This window comes from Crocuta crocuta, unplaced genomic scaffold (assembly GCF_008692635.1).
Source record: "Crocuta crocuta isolate KB4526 unplaced genomic scaffold, BGI_CrCroc_1.0 scaffold99, whole genome shotgun sequence".
In the NCBI taxonomy this organism is placed as follows: Eukaryota; Metazoa; Chordata; class Mammalia; order Carnivora; family Hyaenidae; genus Crocuta; species Crocuta crocuta.
The window spans coordinates 3,557,432-3,577,952 of record NW_027551560.1 but is presented as its reverse complement, the minus strand read 5'-3'; the positions used below and the strand labels follow the sequence as shown (position 1 = coordinate 3,577,952).

General features: G+C 35.4%; 1 protein-coding gene across 2 annotated transcripts in view; it reads right to left on the bottom strand.

Moving 5' to 3' along the window:
- Positions 1–20,521, bottom strand: part of NAA35 (N-alpha-acetyltransferase 35, NatC auxiliary subunit) — an 84,719-nt gene that overhangs the window by 5,023 nt on the left and 59,175 nt on the right. For both annotated transcript variants that reach the window (XM_077749560.1, XM_077749559.1), the window contains exons 14-19: positions 15,486–15,592; positions 7,004–7,070; positions 5,728–5,826; positions 4,761–4,939; positions 1,782–1,918; positions 848–915 (exon numbers count right to left, since the gene is read on the bottom strand). In XM_077749560.1, coding sequence (XP_077605686.1) covers positions 848–915; positions 1,782–1,918; positions 4,761–4,939; positions 5,728–5,826; positions 7,004–7,070; positions 15,486–15,592 — 657 coding nt within the window. The remainder of the gene's footprint in view (positions 1–847; positions 916–1,781; positions 1,919–4,760; positions 4,940–5,727; positions 5,827–7,003; positions 7,071–15,485; positions 15,593–20,521) is intronic.

Genomic DNA, 20,521 nt, shown 5'->3' with positions numbered 1-20,521 from the left:
TATTTACACAAGGCTAACACAATCGTAAGGCTCAGAAATCGGAAATAGGAAGAGAAAAACTGGTTTCAGTATTCATTTTTATGTTATATGCCATAATTATATAAAAAATTGTCAAGTTCCAGTGTTTAACATATTACTATTTTTCCAAGTGAAACTGTACCACATACACATTATTCTTCTAGAACTTAGGCTTTTATGGTACCTTTGAAACCTTCAAATAAAAGTTTCTAAAGAAAAGAGGAGGCTATAATAAGAAAAATATAGGTCTTGTTTTTCAAACACAAGTCCATGTTCTGTTTTATGTATTTTAACATAAGTTGCAGCAAATAATTTCTTGAATTGCCAAGTACAACTTAAGAGTTAGTACTTACTACCTCCTAAAAATGCCTGCTTTTGCTGAAGCCATTCACTGTGGAGCCCACCCCCTTCCTAATATGCTCCTGAAGAAATACAAACCCCTCTCTTCCAAGAAACCTCTTCTGATCATGAACCAGAAATAAACTTCCTTCTCTTTATTACTTGTGTCACACATGTCATCAGATCCGTCATTACCTACACTTGAGAAAAGGATCGCCTCTGATTAGACTTGGTATCCTTAAACGTACTCAGTAGAAGAAATGTGACACACAGCAAGGGTGTTACTTAAGTAATATTTGTCTACAAATACATGCTAAACAAATTAATGAAAACTAGACTTGGAAAAAAGGTAATTTTCAAGCAGATGGCTAGTAAACACAAAGGTAAAATTAGCATCTGGAAAGAATCACAGAAGAGAGTCCATTTTAATTAAACTATATAATAGCAATGTAGTTGAAAAGCAAAAAGAACTTCATTTGTGACAACTTACTTTAAACATTCCAGCGCACATATTCTGATATGCCTGGCTCATTGTGATCTCTCGGCTCAATGGGCGAACTGTAATTAAAAAGACAATCACCCATGGTCTTTTCCTCCTCCTCTCACATTACTGCAGGAGAAAATCTAATTTAAAAAAATCTTCCACTTTACTAAAATTAAAGATTCACAGTTGGTGCCTATGGGTTCAATTTTGTTTTATGGACAAAATTTACAAATAATAAAATATAACTGAAAGGCCAAAAAGCCATATTCCCTAAAATAAGTAATACTATAAAATTCTAGTATGAAGTAATTTTGGCTTCTTTTGAATTCACCATACAGAGACTTCACTTCTCAAATAGGAAACCCATGGCTATAGTCATGGCTATTAACAGTCATCCAAACTGTTGAAATCCTCATGAAATACAAAGTAATATTTTGTTAACATTTGGAGCAGTATCTGCATCCTTCCATGAGTGACCCAGAGGGCACTGCCTCTGAAACATTTCTTCCTCCTCAGGGTCCTTAGGTGTTGCACATGGCACTCCGTGCTCATCTCTCTGTGCCACTGCACGAGCACAGCTCGGGACCCACTTCCCTCCTGAGTTGTCAGCCTTCTGTCAAAAGATCAAGGGCCTCCTCCTGCCTTGTTCCTTAATTTATCTTGCTTGCACACTCCACGTGTCTATTTCTTCTTGTCCCAAGGCCCTCCAACACATGGAATAGCAAAGAAGTAAAAGAAAAGCAAGGGAAGGCTCCAAGGAGGCTTATGTCACTAACACAGGCATTCAGTGTCTATCTTATACTTGGCTCAAGAGATGATGGGCGAGAACTGAGGTGTAATGACTAATTAACCCATAACAAGTCTCTATCTATTTACGAATAGAAATTAAAGCGCACTCCAATGTTAGGTACTTCTTGAATTTAAAAATAATCCACAGTACCTTTCTTCTTTTTCTTTGTTTTTTTACTGCTCCGGCCTTTCTGCTGCTCTTCCATTATCCTTTCCTCTGCCATTTGGGAGCCATCAGCACGACTTAATGTGGACATCAACCATGCATAAAGGAATTCAGAGAGATACCTTAAAGGGTACCAAATGTGAGTTATTGGGAGATGTCTAATGAGACAGCTTTATCACCACATGTATCTCTTAATAAAAAGATATTTTTAATCCTGCTTTAAAAATCTTTTCAAAAAACCTGATTATACAATGAGATAACTACAGATGGTTAACTTTTCCTTTCTTGTAGTCTTGTATGTTGCTGACAATGCTGAAAAAAATTTCCTACAGTGATATGCATTTTACAAATTTTTTTGATAATGATATATGTAGTTCAAATGAATGCCCATTAAACTGTATTTTTCTTTTTACTATATCAGGACACTTCACCTTCAACTTATTAAGTATTTTATTTCCTCATTAATTGCAAAAGAAAACAACACTGAAAAAATTTAAAATTGTAGGCATTATATATGAAAGCATTCTAAAAAATTAAGAACATTCAAACTTACAATTTACTTGAGCTTGATCAAGAAATGAAATGTGAAACATATTATAGTATACCCAATACTAACTTTTCACAAGTTTAACCAACATTACATTCTCCTATGCCAGAAAAGCAGTTCAAATCTAGGATAATAATATATATGATGATAATATAATCCATAATAAAAATTAAGGGCCACTACTACATTAAGCTAAAATCAAAGATTTAGAAGAAATTTTATTATGATCAAAGATGAGCATTTAATTCCTATTTACAAAATTTCCCAAAAAGTTGTAAGGCAGGTTATAATATTAAAACATTTACAAACAAAACAAAAACACCCCATTTAAAAGCGAAACAAAAACTAGTCAAAAAACCAGTTTCTCCACAGCTGAGGATAAACAACATTCCTTTTTGTCGCAGCCAAACAACCCCCACATTCAATAAATCAAAACAGTATGAACTGGCAAAAAACAAATAAAACAAAACAAAACATAACAGAAACCCCACCAAAACACCTGGAATGATTTAGGTACTGTACTTTAAGCTAAACTGAGTGCTATGCTTCCTGGGAGCAAAGGCAAACTGGCAAACATATTGTTATTTGATTAAAAAAAAAAGCATATAATTTCATATGAAGAGATAACTGCTGACAATGAATTTAAGAAAAGCATTTAGAGTATCCTTTTACGGGATACACATGACTTCCCCCCTCCCCCAATACACTACAAAATCTGAGGGTCTGTATCTTACTCAGTGAGGGGATTTCTATAGAGAACGAATGCTGCCTTCCAGAACCTTCCAAATATCGAACTCAAGGGGCATATGAATGAAGGAGACATTTGACACAAGTCAGGCTTTTCTTGTCAAATATCAGATGTCTCAGTGAGCTTCTTTCTAGGTGCACTATCAAAATTAAGACACAATCATACCTACAGAGAGTCAAAGAACCTATACTCTAGACCAGTGGTTCTCAAATTGTGATCACCGGACCGGCAGCAGTATCACCAGAACTAGTACACTTGATCTTAGCCAAAAGGCGAGAAGCAATAGCACCACCAGAACTAGTGAGAAGTGCAAGTGATGGAGTCCTATCCCAGACCCACTAAACCAGGAGCTCAATGTACCAAGCTCAGGAGTGACTATGATGCACTCTAAAGTTTAAGAATCAATGTTTTCTACTGCTGATTTTTAAAGGGCCCACATGCTTTTGGGATAATATTCATGAACAATAACAACAAGCTTATCTTGTGAAAATGCTGGAACCCAATGTATAATTTTGAAACTAAAAAGTAGCTGAAACTAACATGAATGTAGACCACAAGGGTATTTATAGGCATAACTAAAATTTTTTTTCTTAACAAGAAATGAACCTGCTCAAATATGATGCAGGTACATTTCTAATAGAGTGTTTATCTGATTATCATTTACTCGCTGAATTAAGAGCTCAATTATTTGTGCCAAAAAGCGTGTGTGTGTGTGTGTGTGTGTGTGTGTGTGTGTGTATTACTTTAGTTCATGTTTGAATTCAAGTTTCATAGGCAAGTTAGGAGCCCTGGCAGCCATGATAACAAAACCATGTCACCTTGGAAAAGAATTACCTTCCTTCCTTCATAGCAGTGACTCCAAGGAATACACAGTATCTTAATTACTATGCTAAATTTTTCAAATAGGAGTTAAATAATGAACCTTATTAAGATATAATATACCAAACTTAGCTGTTTGTGATAAGCAACACTGGTTATTTACCGCCATACTTGGCTAGACTAGGAAAAAGATCCATTAGCTCTCAATTTTTTTTTTTTTTAATTTTTAANCGCTTAACAGACTGAGCCACCCAGGCACCCCAATTTATTTTCTTTCTATGGCAGCTTTCCCGTGCCTGAAGTATTTCCAAGCATCCTCTTACTAGTTTCTCTATTTCACCTTCAAGTGATAGCAAAGAACTACTGGCTGACTAGGACATCTCTTACGGACTCCTTCAGAACTCTGGAGAGAACCCCCCAGGGCAGCAATATGCAATAGTTATGGCTCCCAATGATAATCTTAGCTGGGATTTCTTCTCAGAGGAAAGATCTTCAAATTTTGAAATTTAATTCAGGTGAGTACATTCCACTAAGTGTCACTGAAGTCAGGGCTCAATGTGTGCAATTTTTCTCCGTAGAAACAGACAAAAGCTCTTCAATTAATCCCTTTACTTTGGAACCACTTTTATTAATTTTTAAGTAAATATTCAATGGCTGAAAAAAACATTTGTATGGCGTTATAGCACTTAAAGACGTTCAAGATGATTTAATTTTTAATATGTTTTTTCAATTGTCCCATGACACATTAAATGAAAAAGTACCCTGAAATTATACTGTGTTTTACAGATGTTCTCTCAGATCTTTTCTATGCACTACCCACTACTGATTTTAACTCAAATTGTTCTCTTACCAATATATGTAGTAGTACTCGTGCATGCTGTAAAGCTCCAGTTCAAAGCCACTCAGAAGATACTGGATCATAATTCGAAGGTTATGATAAAGGACCCAGGTACCTAAACAGGCCAAATGTTGCCTTTGGGGTTCCTGTTTCAACAGCATAGTGTGAAGGGCTGCATCAACCTTCTCTGCCTATCAGAACAAAATGTCATAACACTGACTTTCGTCTCAAGGCAATGCAAGAATGAAAAAAAAAATACAAGACAGCTAAAAATAACATTTAAACAGAAAATGTAAAACTTGTCACTAAAGAACTCATACTTTCAAAACATTTTTTGGTTCAATTCACATTTAAACTTCCCACTTCACAATGGATAACATTTACCTAAACACTCCTTAAACTAAAAAGACATTTTATAAAACAAAAATACAAACTACAGACTTCAGGTTTTTAACTATGTTACCCATTAATATTGCTGCTGACAATTTAAGGTTTTTTTGCACAGCTATATAAATCAATTTTTTATTTTTTAATTTCAGGAGTAGAATTTAGTGATTCATCACTTACATATAACACTGAGTGCTCATCCCAACAAGTGCCCTCTTTACTGCCCATCACCCATTCAACCCACACCCCTACCTACCTCCCCTCTAGCAACCATCATTTTGTTCTCTGTATGTAAAAGTCTCTTATGGTTTGTCTTAAGATTTTTGTTAGAATGTGATCTTGCTATAAAACGATAGTTCTACACATATTTTATCATTTATCCTGATTACCAAAGAAATAAGATGTTTCTCAGCTCAGATTATTGTTCTCTTTTTGTAAACTCTTCCTTTAGTATATGGAACTGTTACATTTTAAGTTAAAAATAAATTCATTACAATGAAAAATTAGTAAGTCAAAACACAGTTCCAAAGAATTGTTTTTAAAAATCTAATTTGCTTAATTTTAGAAGGGAGGGCAACTTGTTGGCTCTTACCTCATCCTGCAAGGTAGCAAATTCCTCAAGAATATGACCAAGTTTATCTCTCTGTCGAGCCCGATTATGTCCATGGATCTGAATAAGACTACAGAATGGCTGCAAATACATACGATTTGTTAACTGTCAATATGAAATTTCTTGACACTAAAGAAAATTAACATTCTAAGTTTTCAAAATCTACTTTAAGGGGAAAAATTACTGTGGATGTAAGAATCAGGACTACGCATATCTCTTACACAGGTGTTTCTTTTTAAAGAAACTCAACATGAGAATTTATCAATAGCCAGAATAAAGTGGCTATTAATGAAACCTGTTTTCATATGGCAAAAATGTTACTTCCGTCTTTAGCTATCTTCCCAGAATTCCAAGAGAATAGTTTCCTTCTCTGCCTATTTCAAGCCATAAGCCAATGTTCAAGGGTGACATTTCTGTGCTGCTTTTAATATACCAGAGTAAGTCTAAGGCTTAAGTAATGACTGATACAGCTGGCCTCTGAACAACACAAGGGTTAGGGGCACCTATATCTTACACAGTTGAAAATACATATATAACTTTTGACTCCCCTCATACTTAACTACTAATAGCTTATTAGTGACTGGAAGCTTTCTTGATAACATCAACAGTCAGTTAACTTCTATTTTGTATGTCATATGCATTATATACTGTATTCTTACAATGAAGTAAGCTAGAGAAAAGAAAATATTATAAAGAAGATCTTAAGAAAGTACATTTGTAGTACTGTATTGAAGAAAATCTGCACATAAGTGGACCTACAAAGTTGAAACCCGTGTTGTTCAAGGCTCAGCTGTTCTCTATAAACCTTAAGGTTCTTCAATTCCTATTCTATATCCTAAAGCATTGTAACAAACACTTCACTAATCAGACAATATGCATGAATGGTAAAATGCTCTGATTTAAGAAATATAAATCAGAAGATTCTGCAAATAGAATTCTTTTAAATTTGTACAGTTTGACAGATATTATCTCAGTCAATAACTAGCCTATAAGAGGTACAGGGGCACTATTAATATCTCACTTTTTTTTTTTTTTTTTTTGGAGAGAGAGAGACCGAGCGTGAATCAGGGGATGGGGCAGAGAGAAAGGGAGACACAGAATCTGAAGCAGGCTCTGTCTGAGCTATCAGCACAGAGCCCGATGTGGGGCTCAAACTCATGAACCGTGAGATCATGACCTGAGCCGAAGTTGGAGCTTAGCTCTGACTCCCCACAAATTTTAAAGTATCCATCACAATGATCCAAACTGCAGTTCTTACCCGAACACAGTGAGTAACAAAGGAGTCAATACAGTCCTTAGCCTGGTGATTATTATATAGGCAGCACCTGTAAGATAATACTCATTAAAATCAAACTATTTGGCCTACGAAAAGCAGCAGGGATTACTGTAGGTGCTACCAATAGACCAAAAATGTGGGAAAAGAGAAAATGGAACCATATACATTACTAAATTAAACACTGTTAGCATTAGATTAAGAAATAGTTCACAATTACTGTGTTATTCACACAGCAAATGTACATCTCCAATACTTCCAGTTCTATAATTTGGACAGAATTGGATCCAACAAGATGAAATAAACAAGGAAAAAAAGAAAAATCCCAAAGTTCTACTTTTTCATGGCCCTACAATGTTATTTATTTTTCTACAATGGACAGTCATGAACTGTAACAATAATAATAATTACAAAGAAAACAATATACAGAATCCTAATTTTTTCAAGATGTAGCCACATTTCCAACCATTGGCCAAAATCATCACTTATACATTTCTGGCAGCTCATCTTCTAGCCTTATCCAGTGACTTCCTTTCTGGTGCTCCTTATCTCAGTAAAGTGACTAAAGCCTTCCTGAGCAGTCTTGGAGGGTCTACTACCTGCCTGGTGCTAGAGGAACTACAGGGGCTGATAGAAGGGATGATTTTTTGTTTCTATTCCTGAGGTCAGTAGCCTTTGCACCTAAGAAGATGGGAAAAGCAGGGACTCTTCCCTGGGACACAGGAGCAGACAACTTGCTAACTCTAAGTATTTGCCATAACTGAACAATCTGACCAGAGCCTCAAAGATCAACAGAGTCACAATCACTCAATGGAAAATGACAGTGCACACAACAGCCACAAGAAAGAAAAGGTAGAATGCCTGGAAGAGGTGATAGTGCTAGAAGGTCTGTTAGATCTTTAACTCCAAAGTAAGAAAGTTACTTAAAAGTGATTAAAATAAAGCTCTTAAAGGAAAAAGACGACTTTCTGGATCCCAAAATTAGGATTTTCACATTTAAAAATTCAACAGATGAAAGATGCTCATTAGTAGTCTTGAAGGTCAAGAGGAAGAACTTTCTCACATCATAGCAAAAATAACAAGTATTAAATATATATCACTAAAAGATAAATATTATGAAAAATATGGGGACGAGATCTATGAGGAGCTCTTAAACACACACACACACACACACACACACACACACACACACACACACAGATGAAAGGTGAGGCAATAATTAGATAAAAAATAATAAAGTAAATTTACTGCTTTAATGACTGAGTTCCTGACAAGTCTAGCTGAAAATCACACACACACATTCTGGTAAAACTCTTAAACTCCAAAAACACCAACCAAACAAACAAAACAAAACCCAGAAACTTTACATTCTTCCAGAAGAAAGTGTCAAATCACTTACAAAGGAGAAAAAGAATCAGATCAGGATCACATTTCTTATCTCTAACACTGGAATTTTAAAACACTGGAATAACATTTACAGATTCCCATGCAATGAACTCTGTCGTATATATACTCAATTCTCAGTACTCATGATAATTCTGTTTTTTACAGTTGCTGCAGACACTGAATTAGAGAATACGGCAACATTGCTGCTAGGGTAAAATACAGGGTTTAGGTTTCTGCCAGCCTCTGGTGACACTATTTTGATCAACTGATAACTACATAACCTTGCATTATGTGTTTTAAGATGCCTTATGTGATGTAAATTGATAATTCATTAGCAAACTCATGCGTGAGTGAAGCTTATCTAACATTCATATTCTCTCTGAAAGGCATGCCACAGCCTTCTTGTGCTAAGGGACACTAGGGAGCAGATCATTACAGGGGAAGGCCATTTGACACTATGAAATCACCAACAAAAAGCACAAAAATGTGAAGAACGTGGCACCTAATGAGCTGTTTATGGAATGAGAACTGAAAAAGTAGGTAGAGAGTTGCCTTCTTCAGCACCGGGAGACTCACTNTGAGTCTCCTTTTTTTTTTTTTTTTTTTTTTTGCTGCTTTGCACACATCCACGAATTCAGCAAGAGGAGAGCAAATGATTTGAGGGTTATAATACATCTTAGGGAGTAAGCAAGATTTGCAAATATGGACTCCTCAAACAATGAAGGTTGAACTGTAATTAACCCTAAATAAGTAATAATAAAAGTGGTAAAGACTGTTCAATAGAAAAGGAAAAAATGCAAGTCAGACATGGACACTATTCCATGTACATCAGATCGTCAAAAACTTAGAGTCTGATTATGACAAAGCCCAAAGTCTAAGAAAATTGGAATTCTTGTACACTGTTATATGGAATACAAATTGGTTTAATTATTTTGGAAAGCAACTTGGCAAAACTAGGGAGATTGAAGATGAACATACTCTATGATCAACAACAGTTCTAAGTATATAGATAGCCTATGTGCACAAGGAGACATATTCAAAGAAGCTCACTATGGCACTGTTTTCAATAGCAATACATTTAGAAAGAACTTAAATGTCCACTTATAGAGAAACAGCAAAACAAACTGCAATATTTTCAAAGGGTGGATTTCAATGAATGAAGTAAGTTTGCATGGATCAAACCAGTTGATTTCAAAACCCTAATGCTGAATGAAAAAATCATGTTGCAAAAGGATGTATACAGAATGACAACATTTATGTGAGGTCTAAAAACATAAAATAAACGGGTGTATTATTTCCAGACACACAGATCTGGGTTAAGTGTATAAGCATTCATAAGAGGCACAAACTGTAGTGCACAGTGGTCACATCTAGGACCAGAGTGGGAGGAAAGGACTGGGGTGGAGGTGGGGAGGAGTTGGATTTGAAATGGCAGACAGCAGTTCTCAGAATGTGGCCCAGGTTCCCCTGGTGGGGGTGGTGACCTTGGGATGCTTTCTGGGGGACCACAAGGTCAAAACTATTCTCACAATAATTTAAGATGCTATTTGCTTTGGTATTCCTTCTCTCCCAAGTGTACAGTGGGCGTTTCCAGAGTCTACAGGGCATAAGTAACAGACTGAAAGCAGAAGGAGATCAAAATGATTCAGCTATCTTCTATTATAATGAAGAGATTTGCAAAAATGTAAAACTGTCATTTTTATCACCAATTTTTCTTAAAAACAGTTATTTTCCATAAAAGTATTATTTTGATTAATGTAATGGGTTTCCTATTTTAAAAAAATTAATAAATATTTTAAAAGTATTGTTTTAATTTCTAAAACAGTAGGTGGCAATACACATGACCCATATAAACAAGAGCTATCTGGGTTTTAAAACTTTTGAAAATGTAAAGGCGTCCCAAAACAAAAAAACCTTGAGAATTGTTGAACTAGATGTATTCTAATACTTTGATTTGTGAAAATTAGCTGCTCCTTGATACTCAAGCTCGGCTCTACTCTAGGGCTGGATGTTGCTGTCAGGAAGCTTGACATAGCTCATTGCCTCAGTTCACTCACATGTTTCACCATGTGCAAAAGGCCTTCCACAACTATGGCCTAAGAGAACTATCTATTCCTTTATCTTTCTACAAAGCACTTAGGACCTCACATTATTTGTTTGACTGTTTAGTCTCTCTCACTGGATGAAAAGTGCCTTCTTAGCAGGTGTGCCCTTTTTTTCCCTAGAACCCAGAAAGGAACCTGGCAAAAGCAAGTACTAATATATTATATTTATTACATAAGGGAATTGATAAAATTTATTGATTCACATAAATATGTATTAAGTATTTATCAGATTTTATCAATTCTCCAAAAGGTGAATTTATAAAAACCAAAGAAAAATATTGTTTAAAATAGATGGTAGTGTATGTTGTTTATAAATCTGAATATTGGATATATTTAATTACAAATTTAAAAATAATTTTTAAGTGTCTCTGTTTGCAGATAACCATTTATAATATGTAGAAAACCTAAAGATTCCATCAAAAAACTGTTGGGAACTAATTTAGTAAAGCTGCAGGGTACAAAAATCAATATATAAAAAATCTGCTGTATTTGTATGTTCTAACAATAAACTATCAGAGAAATTAAGAAAGTAATCCCATTTATAATAGCACCAAAACCAATAAAATACGTAGGAATAAATTTAACCAAGGAGGGGAAAGATCTATACACTTTTAAAGAAAACTGTAAGACACTGATGAAAGAAACTGAGGACGCAAATAAATAGAAAGATATTCTGTGCTTTTGGCCTGAAGAATACTGTTAGTCCTTAATGAAATTGAAATGGCATGTTTCACAGATACAGAGAAAACAACCCTCAAATTTATATGGAACCACAAAACAACCTGAGAGCAAACTTGAGAAAGAACAAAAAAGTTGGAGGCATCACACTCCCTGATTTCAAACTGTATTACCAAAGCTATAGTAATCAAAACAGAATAGTATTGGCATAAAAACAGACATACAGATCAATAAATTAGAATAGAGAGCCTGGGGGCGGGGAAGCATGCATATATGGTCAATTAATTTTTGACAAAGAAGCCAAGAATATACAATGGGGGAAAAGACAGTCTCTTCAATAAATAATACTGGGAAAACTGGATAGCCACATGTAAAAGAATGACATCAGACCCTTACATCATACACAAAAATCAAATAAAAATGGATTAAAGACCCACTTTTGAATGTAAGATCTGAAGTTTCAGGTGTAGAAGAAAACATAGAGGATAAGAATGTTTTGGTTTTGCACCACAAGCAAAGGCAAGAAAAAGTAAAAATAAGCAGCAGGATTATATCAAACTGAAAACCTTCTGCTCAGCAAACAATCAACAAAATGAAAAAGCAACCTACAGAATGGGAGCAAGTATTTGCAAACCACACACCCAATAAAGGGTAAACCAGGGAAGAACCAAGAAAATCCTGAGAAAGAATGTAGTCAGAGGAGATATCTTAACAGATATTAAAACTTAAGACAAAGCCACAATAATAATAAAAATTATTGAAAACAAAACAAAAAGAAAACATCATCATTGGAACTGGAAAAAAATTTCAATACATAAAGGATTTCCAAGTAAAATAAAGACAGTCTTCTCTTAATTAAGTGGGAAATGATGTTTTATATTGTGATACTCACCCAACTATCTACCTAGAAGGAAATCAAGTTGAACTTCTATCTTCACACCACTTAATCTTACATGCATAAGAATAAAAATCTTTGGACAAAATCTTGAACAAAAAATCTTTGGAAGTGACTAATGGTACAACCTATAGGCCAGAGAGATTTACCTCCAACAAAAAACCTAAAATATAGGATAAAATATAGTAGCAAAAACTACCATATAGAAGGCGAAAATTTTGATGCAAAAGAAAACTTAAAAAAAAAAATCTGCAATGCGTATCACAGATGAAGGAGCTGAAAGATAATATGATTTAGTCAGGACTTGTACACTATGAGGAGCTATATATACTGTATGATAGATACTATTGTTTATGTTCATAATGTGCAAATGCTTCATATAAATTTCCCAAAAAAGTAAACCACTTAATGAAAGTTAATGGGTAAAGGATATAAACAATTCATAGAAAAGTATTTCTAAATATTCAATAAATATGTATTAAATCCTCAAATTAAAATAACAACGAGATACTGTTTCCTGCTAAACACACTGGAAAAAATTAAAAGGAGTAACACCTACTGCTGGTCAGGACATAAGGAATGTGCACTCTCATATATTGCTAATAGAAATACAAATTGTTACAATCTTTTAGAATGCAATCTGGTAATATCTACTGTAATTATACATGTCCCATTCCAGTAAACCCCAATCCACTGAATACATTTACATGATATATTTGGCAGCCATTAAAATGAATTAATTGGATCTACGTCAGGTAATTTGAAATGTAAATTCATGATGTATCTTTGAGTGGGATAAAAAAGAATTTTAAAAACAAAAATTTTAAGAAAACAATCCACAAAAAATAATTAAAAGGTTATGATAAAAACAGCCTGTTTAATGTGATCCCATTTATATAAAGTCAAATGTATAGCATATATCTGTGTTAGCACAGATCTAAGAGATCCAAGAGATCTACAGTGATGGTCATCAAAATGTTATCTGAGCTAAGACTTCGGGGGACCTTTTACTATTTTTCATATATTATGCACTGTCTAAATTTCAAATACAACCATATATTATTTATATAATCAGCTTCTGGTGGTTTAAAAAAATTTTTTTAATGTTTATTTATTTTTGAGAGACAGAGAGACAGAGCGTGAGCTGGGGAGGGGCAGAGAGAGAGAGGGAGACACAGAATCCAAAGCAGACTCCAGGTTCCGAGCTGTCAGCACAGAGCTCGACATAGGGCTCGAACTCACGAACCGCAAGATCATGAACCTGAGCCAAGTTTGGCTGCTTAACTGACTGAGCCAGGCACCCCTGTTTTTTGTTTTTTTTTTTAAAGCAACTTATTTTCCTTCTTATCCTTTCCTTCCTCTGCTGAATCAGTTGTCAAGTCCTATTACTCTTACCTCTGAAATGTTCCTCAGGTCTGTCTTTATATTCCCAGAGTTTAATTCTTCATCATTTCTTGCCTGTAGTACTGAATTAACCTAGCCCAACACTTTGCCTCCTTTATCACTACCAGTTTGTTTCCTATTAAAAAATACATATCATAACAAAGTATATACTATCCTATGCTCATTCCCTCCTAAAAACCTGAGCACTTCCTCGCTGACCAAAAAGACCAAACTTTACCAAAGCATTCAAAACTCTCGAGTCCCAAACTATCTTAACCATGCAACTGTCATTTATCTATTCACTTATTCAGCAAAGATTCATCATGTGCTGTGTGCTAGACACTGTTTCTTGTACCTGTGATACATTAGTGAACAAAGAGCCAAAAGGACCTGCCCTGACCTTGTGGGGTTCATATTGTAATGGGAGCGGGGGGAAGAGGAAGAGAGGGAAATAAAAAATGAACACAACAAAGATTTATGCAGTACATATATACAGCACATAAACACAGTGAAGGAGTAAATTATAGAGACGGTAAGAAGATCGTTGTTACAGGACAGAGAACTATATACAGCCCAGTACTGGGCTGGGGTGGGGCAGAGGCTGTACTCCTTAAATAGTCTGATCAAAGGAGTCCTGAGATGAACTTAAACAGACTTGAAGGCGGTGAGGGAGTCAGTCCTGGGGATTTCTCAGTAAAACGCCCTCCACTCCAGACTCTATGTAAAGGCTGTAGGGTGAGAGTGAGCCTGTATGTTCCCAGAATAGCAAGGAGGGCATTGTGGCTGATGGGCAGAGTGGGTTAAGAGAGGTCAGAAAGGCCTCAGGACAGGAGTCTAGACCAGAGCATATGGGACCTCCGAGGCTCAATCAGAAGGGCTTTGGCTTTTACTGTGAATGAAACGGAATATAAACAACATTGAGGATGTCTGGGAATTTACCTCCTCCCAGGGTCAGTCCTTAATGGATTCATTACGTGGGTAAATTCTCAGGTTCCTTTGTTTCATCCGTAACAACTGAGGTGCTACCCACACTGTCTACAGAACTCCCCACCAGGACATAACCAGAGTTACTTTCCCCGAAGTGCACCTATGCATGTTTTTTTTTTTCCTTTTCATGTTCTACTTGCCAACAACCCTGCTGGTTTTTCCTGGTAACGCTTTTTTCTTTTAAAGTTCATTTATTTATAGAAAGAGAGAGAGAGAGACAGAGAGACAGAGAGCGCGCGCATCCCAAGCAGGCTCCACATTGCCACTGAAGAGCCCGATGAGGGGCTCAATCTCATGAAGCATAAGATCATGACCTGAGCTGAAGTCAAGAGCTGGAGGCTTAACTGGCTGAGCCATCCAGGCACTGCTCCTGGGAACATTTTCTAAATTTACATGAATCGTCTCAGGATCTGGTTCTGGGAAACCCAAGTTAAGAAAGAAAAAGTTTTATGTGAGATGTGGCATGATTTATTACAAAGATTGAATGCTGAACTACTAACCGTTCCCTACTTTGCTAAGAAATAACAAAACCTTTCTTCCCTCCTTTGGAAAAGCTTTATTCATTTTCCAAAATGCCAACACAAATGATGATTTCTCACTGCATGAAATCCTTTCCAGCCTCTTATTAAGGCAGCATGTTTCTATCAGAACATAATTTAAGGAACAATTGTCTGCATTTTCTATTTTTACCTAGACTGAGATCATTAAGAGACCTTATCTGATTTTTTATAATTACTCCCAAAGTGCTTACCTAACACGGTGCTTTGCACACAGTAAGAACCAATGCAACTTAACTGCATTTGATAATTCGTTGTAAGGTTTTCTGCTCATATTGAGCCTAATGTCAACCTCACAAAAACTTCAGTTTAAATCTAATATGTAGCAGAAATCAATTAATTTTACTATGACTGAGTTTTTTCTTTTCTACATGAAGATATGATTCCAACAGTTTTTATGCCTTGGCTATAAAAGGGCATAGAGTACTGGGGCTTTTAAGAAATACATGTGCTATGAAAAGTCTTATGGTACTTACTTTGGGGAGAGCACCGGAGGGCTGACAAAAGACCGAAGTGCATCTTTCACCATGTCTTGCATGAGATGGGTTCCAAAGACCTTTTTGTTATCCACCAGGAAAGTAGTCTTAAAACAAATGTTATGTATTAGTAATGCTGTCATTACTGTGACATGAACACAACAGAAGAGATTAAAGCATAAAAACCTGGTGGGAATCAATCAATAAATCACTACCTCCACAATGGGTATTACTTATTAATCTATATTTAAGATGTATTCTGATGAAGGAGAATAAAAAACATGTAAGAAAAAGTATCTCCCAAGTCAAGGGCAGTAACAGCAAACTACTCAAAATGAGCTGACCAGGGATACCTGGGTCACTCATGCTGCTTGGGTGGCTCAGTTGGTAAAGTGACCAATTCTTGGTTTCTACTGAGGTCATGACTTCACAGGTTCATAAGATTGTGCCCTGTGTGTGGCTCTGTGTGGAGAGTGTGGAGTCTGCTTGGAATTCTCTCTCTCCCTCTCTTGCACATACCCGCAATCTCTCTCTCTTTCTCTCTCTCAAAAATAAACTCAAAAAAAGCCCAAAAAACAAAAAAACAAAACCCCAAAATGAACGGACTAGTCTGAATATGTCAAATAAGCTAATATATAAGAAAGGGCTTCATAAATTATAAAACAGCAAATGGCTATAAATATTTGGTTGACAATCTTTTGTCTTTAATGAACATTTTGGAATATACACTTTTTGAAACTGGAAAAATTATTTAATGATTAAATTTAAAATAAATTATTTAATAATAATTTGCATTTCATTTTCTCCCCTTAATGACCTCAGTATATTTTAATATTTCCTGTACTATCCTTTGCTTGATTTCCTAACCCATTTGGATTATTTCCAGTTTTGAATGATGAACCAAACAGCTATAATCACATACAGTTTTCCAAGCAGAAAACTGGGTTTCACTTTTCCTAGGTAAACATTAAACAGGAGTGGGATTTGTACGTTTAATTTAGTAAGAATCTGCCAAATTTTTTACAAAGTGGCTGTAGCACTTCGTGGAGTTATCAGTAAATGCATCCTCACCAGCACTTGGTTACTGAGATTTTCTTTCTTCTTTTTAAAAGATATTAGAAAAGGCAGACAGTGGTATTTCATTGTGGTTTTAATTTGCATATCCCTAATACCAATTATGTTGAATGTCTTTAAAAAACTGGGTTGTCTGTTTTCTTACTGTTATGTTTATAAAGCTATTTGTATGATACAAGTCCTGTGCTACACATGATTTGCAAATATTTTCTCCCATTGTGTAGTGTCTCTTTCCATTTTAATAGTATCTTCCATTATACGTTGATCAACGATTTTTTAAGAATGGTGTTTTTGATATCATACCTAAGAATTCTCTGCCTCCTAAAATCAAATATTTCTCCTGTCTTTTCTTATAAAAGTTTTACAGTCTTATGTTTTGGATTTATGATGCATTCTAAGTTAATTTTTTTGCATATGTCTGTCCAATTGTTCTTGCAACACTGTTGAAAAGACTACCATTTCTCCACTCATTTGCCTTCGTATTTTGTCAAAATTAACTAACCATATTACTAACTGATCAACTGACTGTGTTAATTAATAAAGGACTATAAAGTACAGTACTAATAAGAATAGGACTTTTTCTAGATTCTTCTCTTGGTTCACTGACCCATTTTGCCAATCCCACACCTGTCCTGCAGTCAGATAGTGTGAGTTCCCCAACTGTGGTCTTTTTTTACAGTTGTTTTGGTTCCTTTGCCTTTCCATATAAATTTTAGAATCAATTTGTTGACATTTATAAAAAATCCTGCTATGATCTTGACTGAGATTGCTTTGAAGCTATAGACCAATTTGGGAAGAATTTATTAATTCTTCCAATCCACAAAGAGGGTATACCTTTCTTTTTATTTAGGTCTTTGATTTCTTTCACCAGTACTTATAGTTTTTCAGCACTGTCTACAAACAGGTATTAGATTAATACCTAAGTATTTTGGGTTTTTTTTTTTTTTTTGAGATTATTGTAAATACTACTGTTTTTAAATTTTTGACTTCCCACTGTTCACTGTAAGTATATAGAAATACAATTGCTTTCTGTATATTGACCTCATATCCTGTGCTCTTGTTAAACTCACCCATCTGGTCTAGGAACTTCTCTAAAGATTCTTTGGTGCTCTACATAGAAAATAATGTTGTTTGTAAAAAGATGATTATTTCTTCCTTTTTCAGCTGTATGCCTTTTCTTTTTCCTGCCTTTTTTCACTGGCTAAAATTTCCTATACAGATCTCCATCAACTTAAGATGATGGGGTTATGTTCCCAAAACCCATAGTAAATTGAAAATACTCTAAGTTGTAATGCATTTAATATATCTAACATACTAAACATCATAGCTGAGCCTAGACTACTTCAAATGTGTTTGGTAAACTTACATTAGCCTACTGTGAGGCAAAATCTTCTAACACAAACCCTATTTGATAATAAAGTGTTGAATATCTCCTGTAATTTACTGATTGCAATACTGAAAGTGAAAAACAGAATTAAATGGGCTGTTTATGCTTGTGACTGTGTGGCTGAGTGGGAGCTGCAGCTCACTGGTCACACCCAGCATCATGAGAGAGTGCTAAACGCACACTGCTAGCCCAGAAAAAGACCAAAATTCAAAATCTGGTTTCTACTGAATGCATATCACTTTCACACCATTATAAAGTCGATAATGAACTATCTTAAGTTGTGGACCATCTGTAGTATGTTGAATAAAAGAGGAGTGAGAAAGCTGACATCCTCACTTTACTCCCAATCTTTGGAGGAAATGATATAATCTTTCATCATTAAGTATGAGGTTAGCTGCCAAGTTTTTTGTTCATACCCTGTATCAAGTTAAGGAAGTTCTCTCCTATTCCTAGTTTTGATGAGAGTTATTTATTTATTTATTTATTTATTTTTATTTATTTATTATTATCTTTCTAAAAAAAATTTTTTTTAATGTTTTATTTATTTCTGAGAGAGAGAGAGAGAGAGAGCTGGAGCAGGGGAGGGTCAGAGAGGGAGGGAGTCACAGACTGAAAACAGGCTCCAGGCTCTGAGCTGGCAGTCAGCACAGAGCCCGACACAGGGCTTGAACCCACAAACTGTGAGATCATGGCCTGAGCCAAAGTCAGACGCCCAACCAACTGAGCCACCCAGGGGCCCCTTGATGAGAGTTTTTATTGTGAATGGAGGTTGACTTTTGTCAAATGCTTTTCCTGAATGTAAGGATACTTAAAAAAAAATTTTAACGTTATTTATTTTTGAGAGACAGAGAGACACAGAATCCGAAGAATGCTCCCAGCTCTGAGGTGTCAGCACAGACCTGGATGTGGGGCTCAAACTCATGGACTGTGAGATCATGACCTGGGCTGAAGGTGGAGGCTTAACCGACTGAGCCACTCAGGCATCCCATAAGATTTTAGACTGTACGGTGGATTACACTGACTTATTTTTAATGTTTATTTAAAAAATAAATTTAAACTTTAAATTAAAAAATTTTTTAAAAAAATGTTTATTGAAAGAGAGAGTGAGAGCAAGCAGGGGAGGGGCAGAGAGAGAGGGAGAGAGAGAATCCCAACCAGGCTCTATACTCCTTGTAGAGTCCAAAGTAGGGATCAATCTCACGACCAAGAAATCAGGACCAGAGCTAAAATCAAGAGCTGGATGTTTAACTGAGCCACCAAGATGACCCTACACAGACTGATTTTCAAAGGTTGAACCAGGCTTGCATTTTTGGGATAAAGCTCATTTGGTCATGATGTATTATTATTCTTTTTCATATATTGCTGAATTTGAGATGATAATACTTAAGGTTGTTTTATCCATGCTCTTAAGGATACTGGCCTATAATTTTCCGTGCTTTTAATGTCTTTTTTGGTTTTGCTATTGAGTTAATGCTGGCTTTATTATGTATATTGCCTTTTCTGTTTTTGGAACAGACTGTACAGAACTGACCTGGAATTTTCTTTGTTGGAAGGTTTCACACTAGGAATTCAAGTTCTTTAACAGATGTAGGATAGTTCAAGTTCTTTCTTCATGAGTTTTGATAGTGTCCTTCAAGAAATTGGTCCATTGCATCTATGGTTTTGAATTTATGGACATAGAATTGTTTATAATAAAAATTCCCATATGTCCTTTTACAGACCTTTCTAGAGTCTGTAGTGGTCCCTTCTGTTTCATTTGTGAGATTATTCATCTGTCCTGTACATTTTTTTTCTTGTTCTGCCTGGTTAGAGGTTTTTCAATTTTACTGATATTTTCAAAAGAATTAGGATTTTAGTTACACTGATTTTCTTTACTGTTTATCCGTTTCCTATTTTACTGATTTCTGTTTTTGTCTATGGTATTTCCTTTTTTCTGCCTCCTTTGAGTTTCATTTGCTCTTTTATTTTTAAAGTAGAAGCTTAAGTTTTCACAACTTTCTTTTTAAAAAATTTTAATTGAAGTATAGTTGACCTACAGTATTACATTAGTTTCAGGTGTACAACATAGTGACTTGACAGTTCTATACACTAGGAAATGCTCACCATGGCAAGCGCAGTTACCTTCTGCCACCAAAGTTATTACAATATTATTGACTATATTCCATATCCTGTACTTTTCACCCCTGTGCCTTATTTATTTTATAACAAAGTTTGCACCTTTTAATCCCCTTCAAACCTATTTCACTCATTCCCCCACCTCCAATCCCTCTGGCAACTACTTTCTTCTTTTTCTCACATAAACATTTAATCCTATAAATTTCCCTCTAAGCACTGCTTCAGTTATATCCCACAGATTCTGTATATTATATTTTCCTTTTTATTCAGTTCAAAATATTTTTCAATTATCCTCAAGACTTCCTCTTTCGTTCATGGGTTGTTCAGAAGTGTGTTAATTTCCAAATATTTGAAGGGGCATTTGGGTGGCTCAGCTGGTTAAGCGACGGACTTCAGCTCAGGTCATGATCTCATGGTTTGTGGGTTTGAGTTCTGCGTTGGGCTCTGTGCTGTCAGCTCA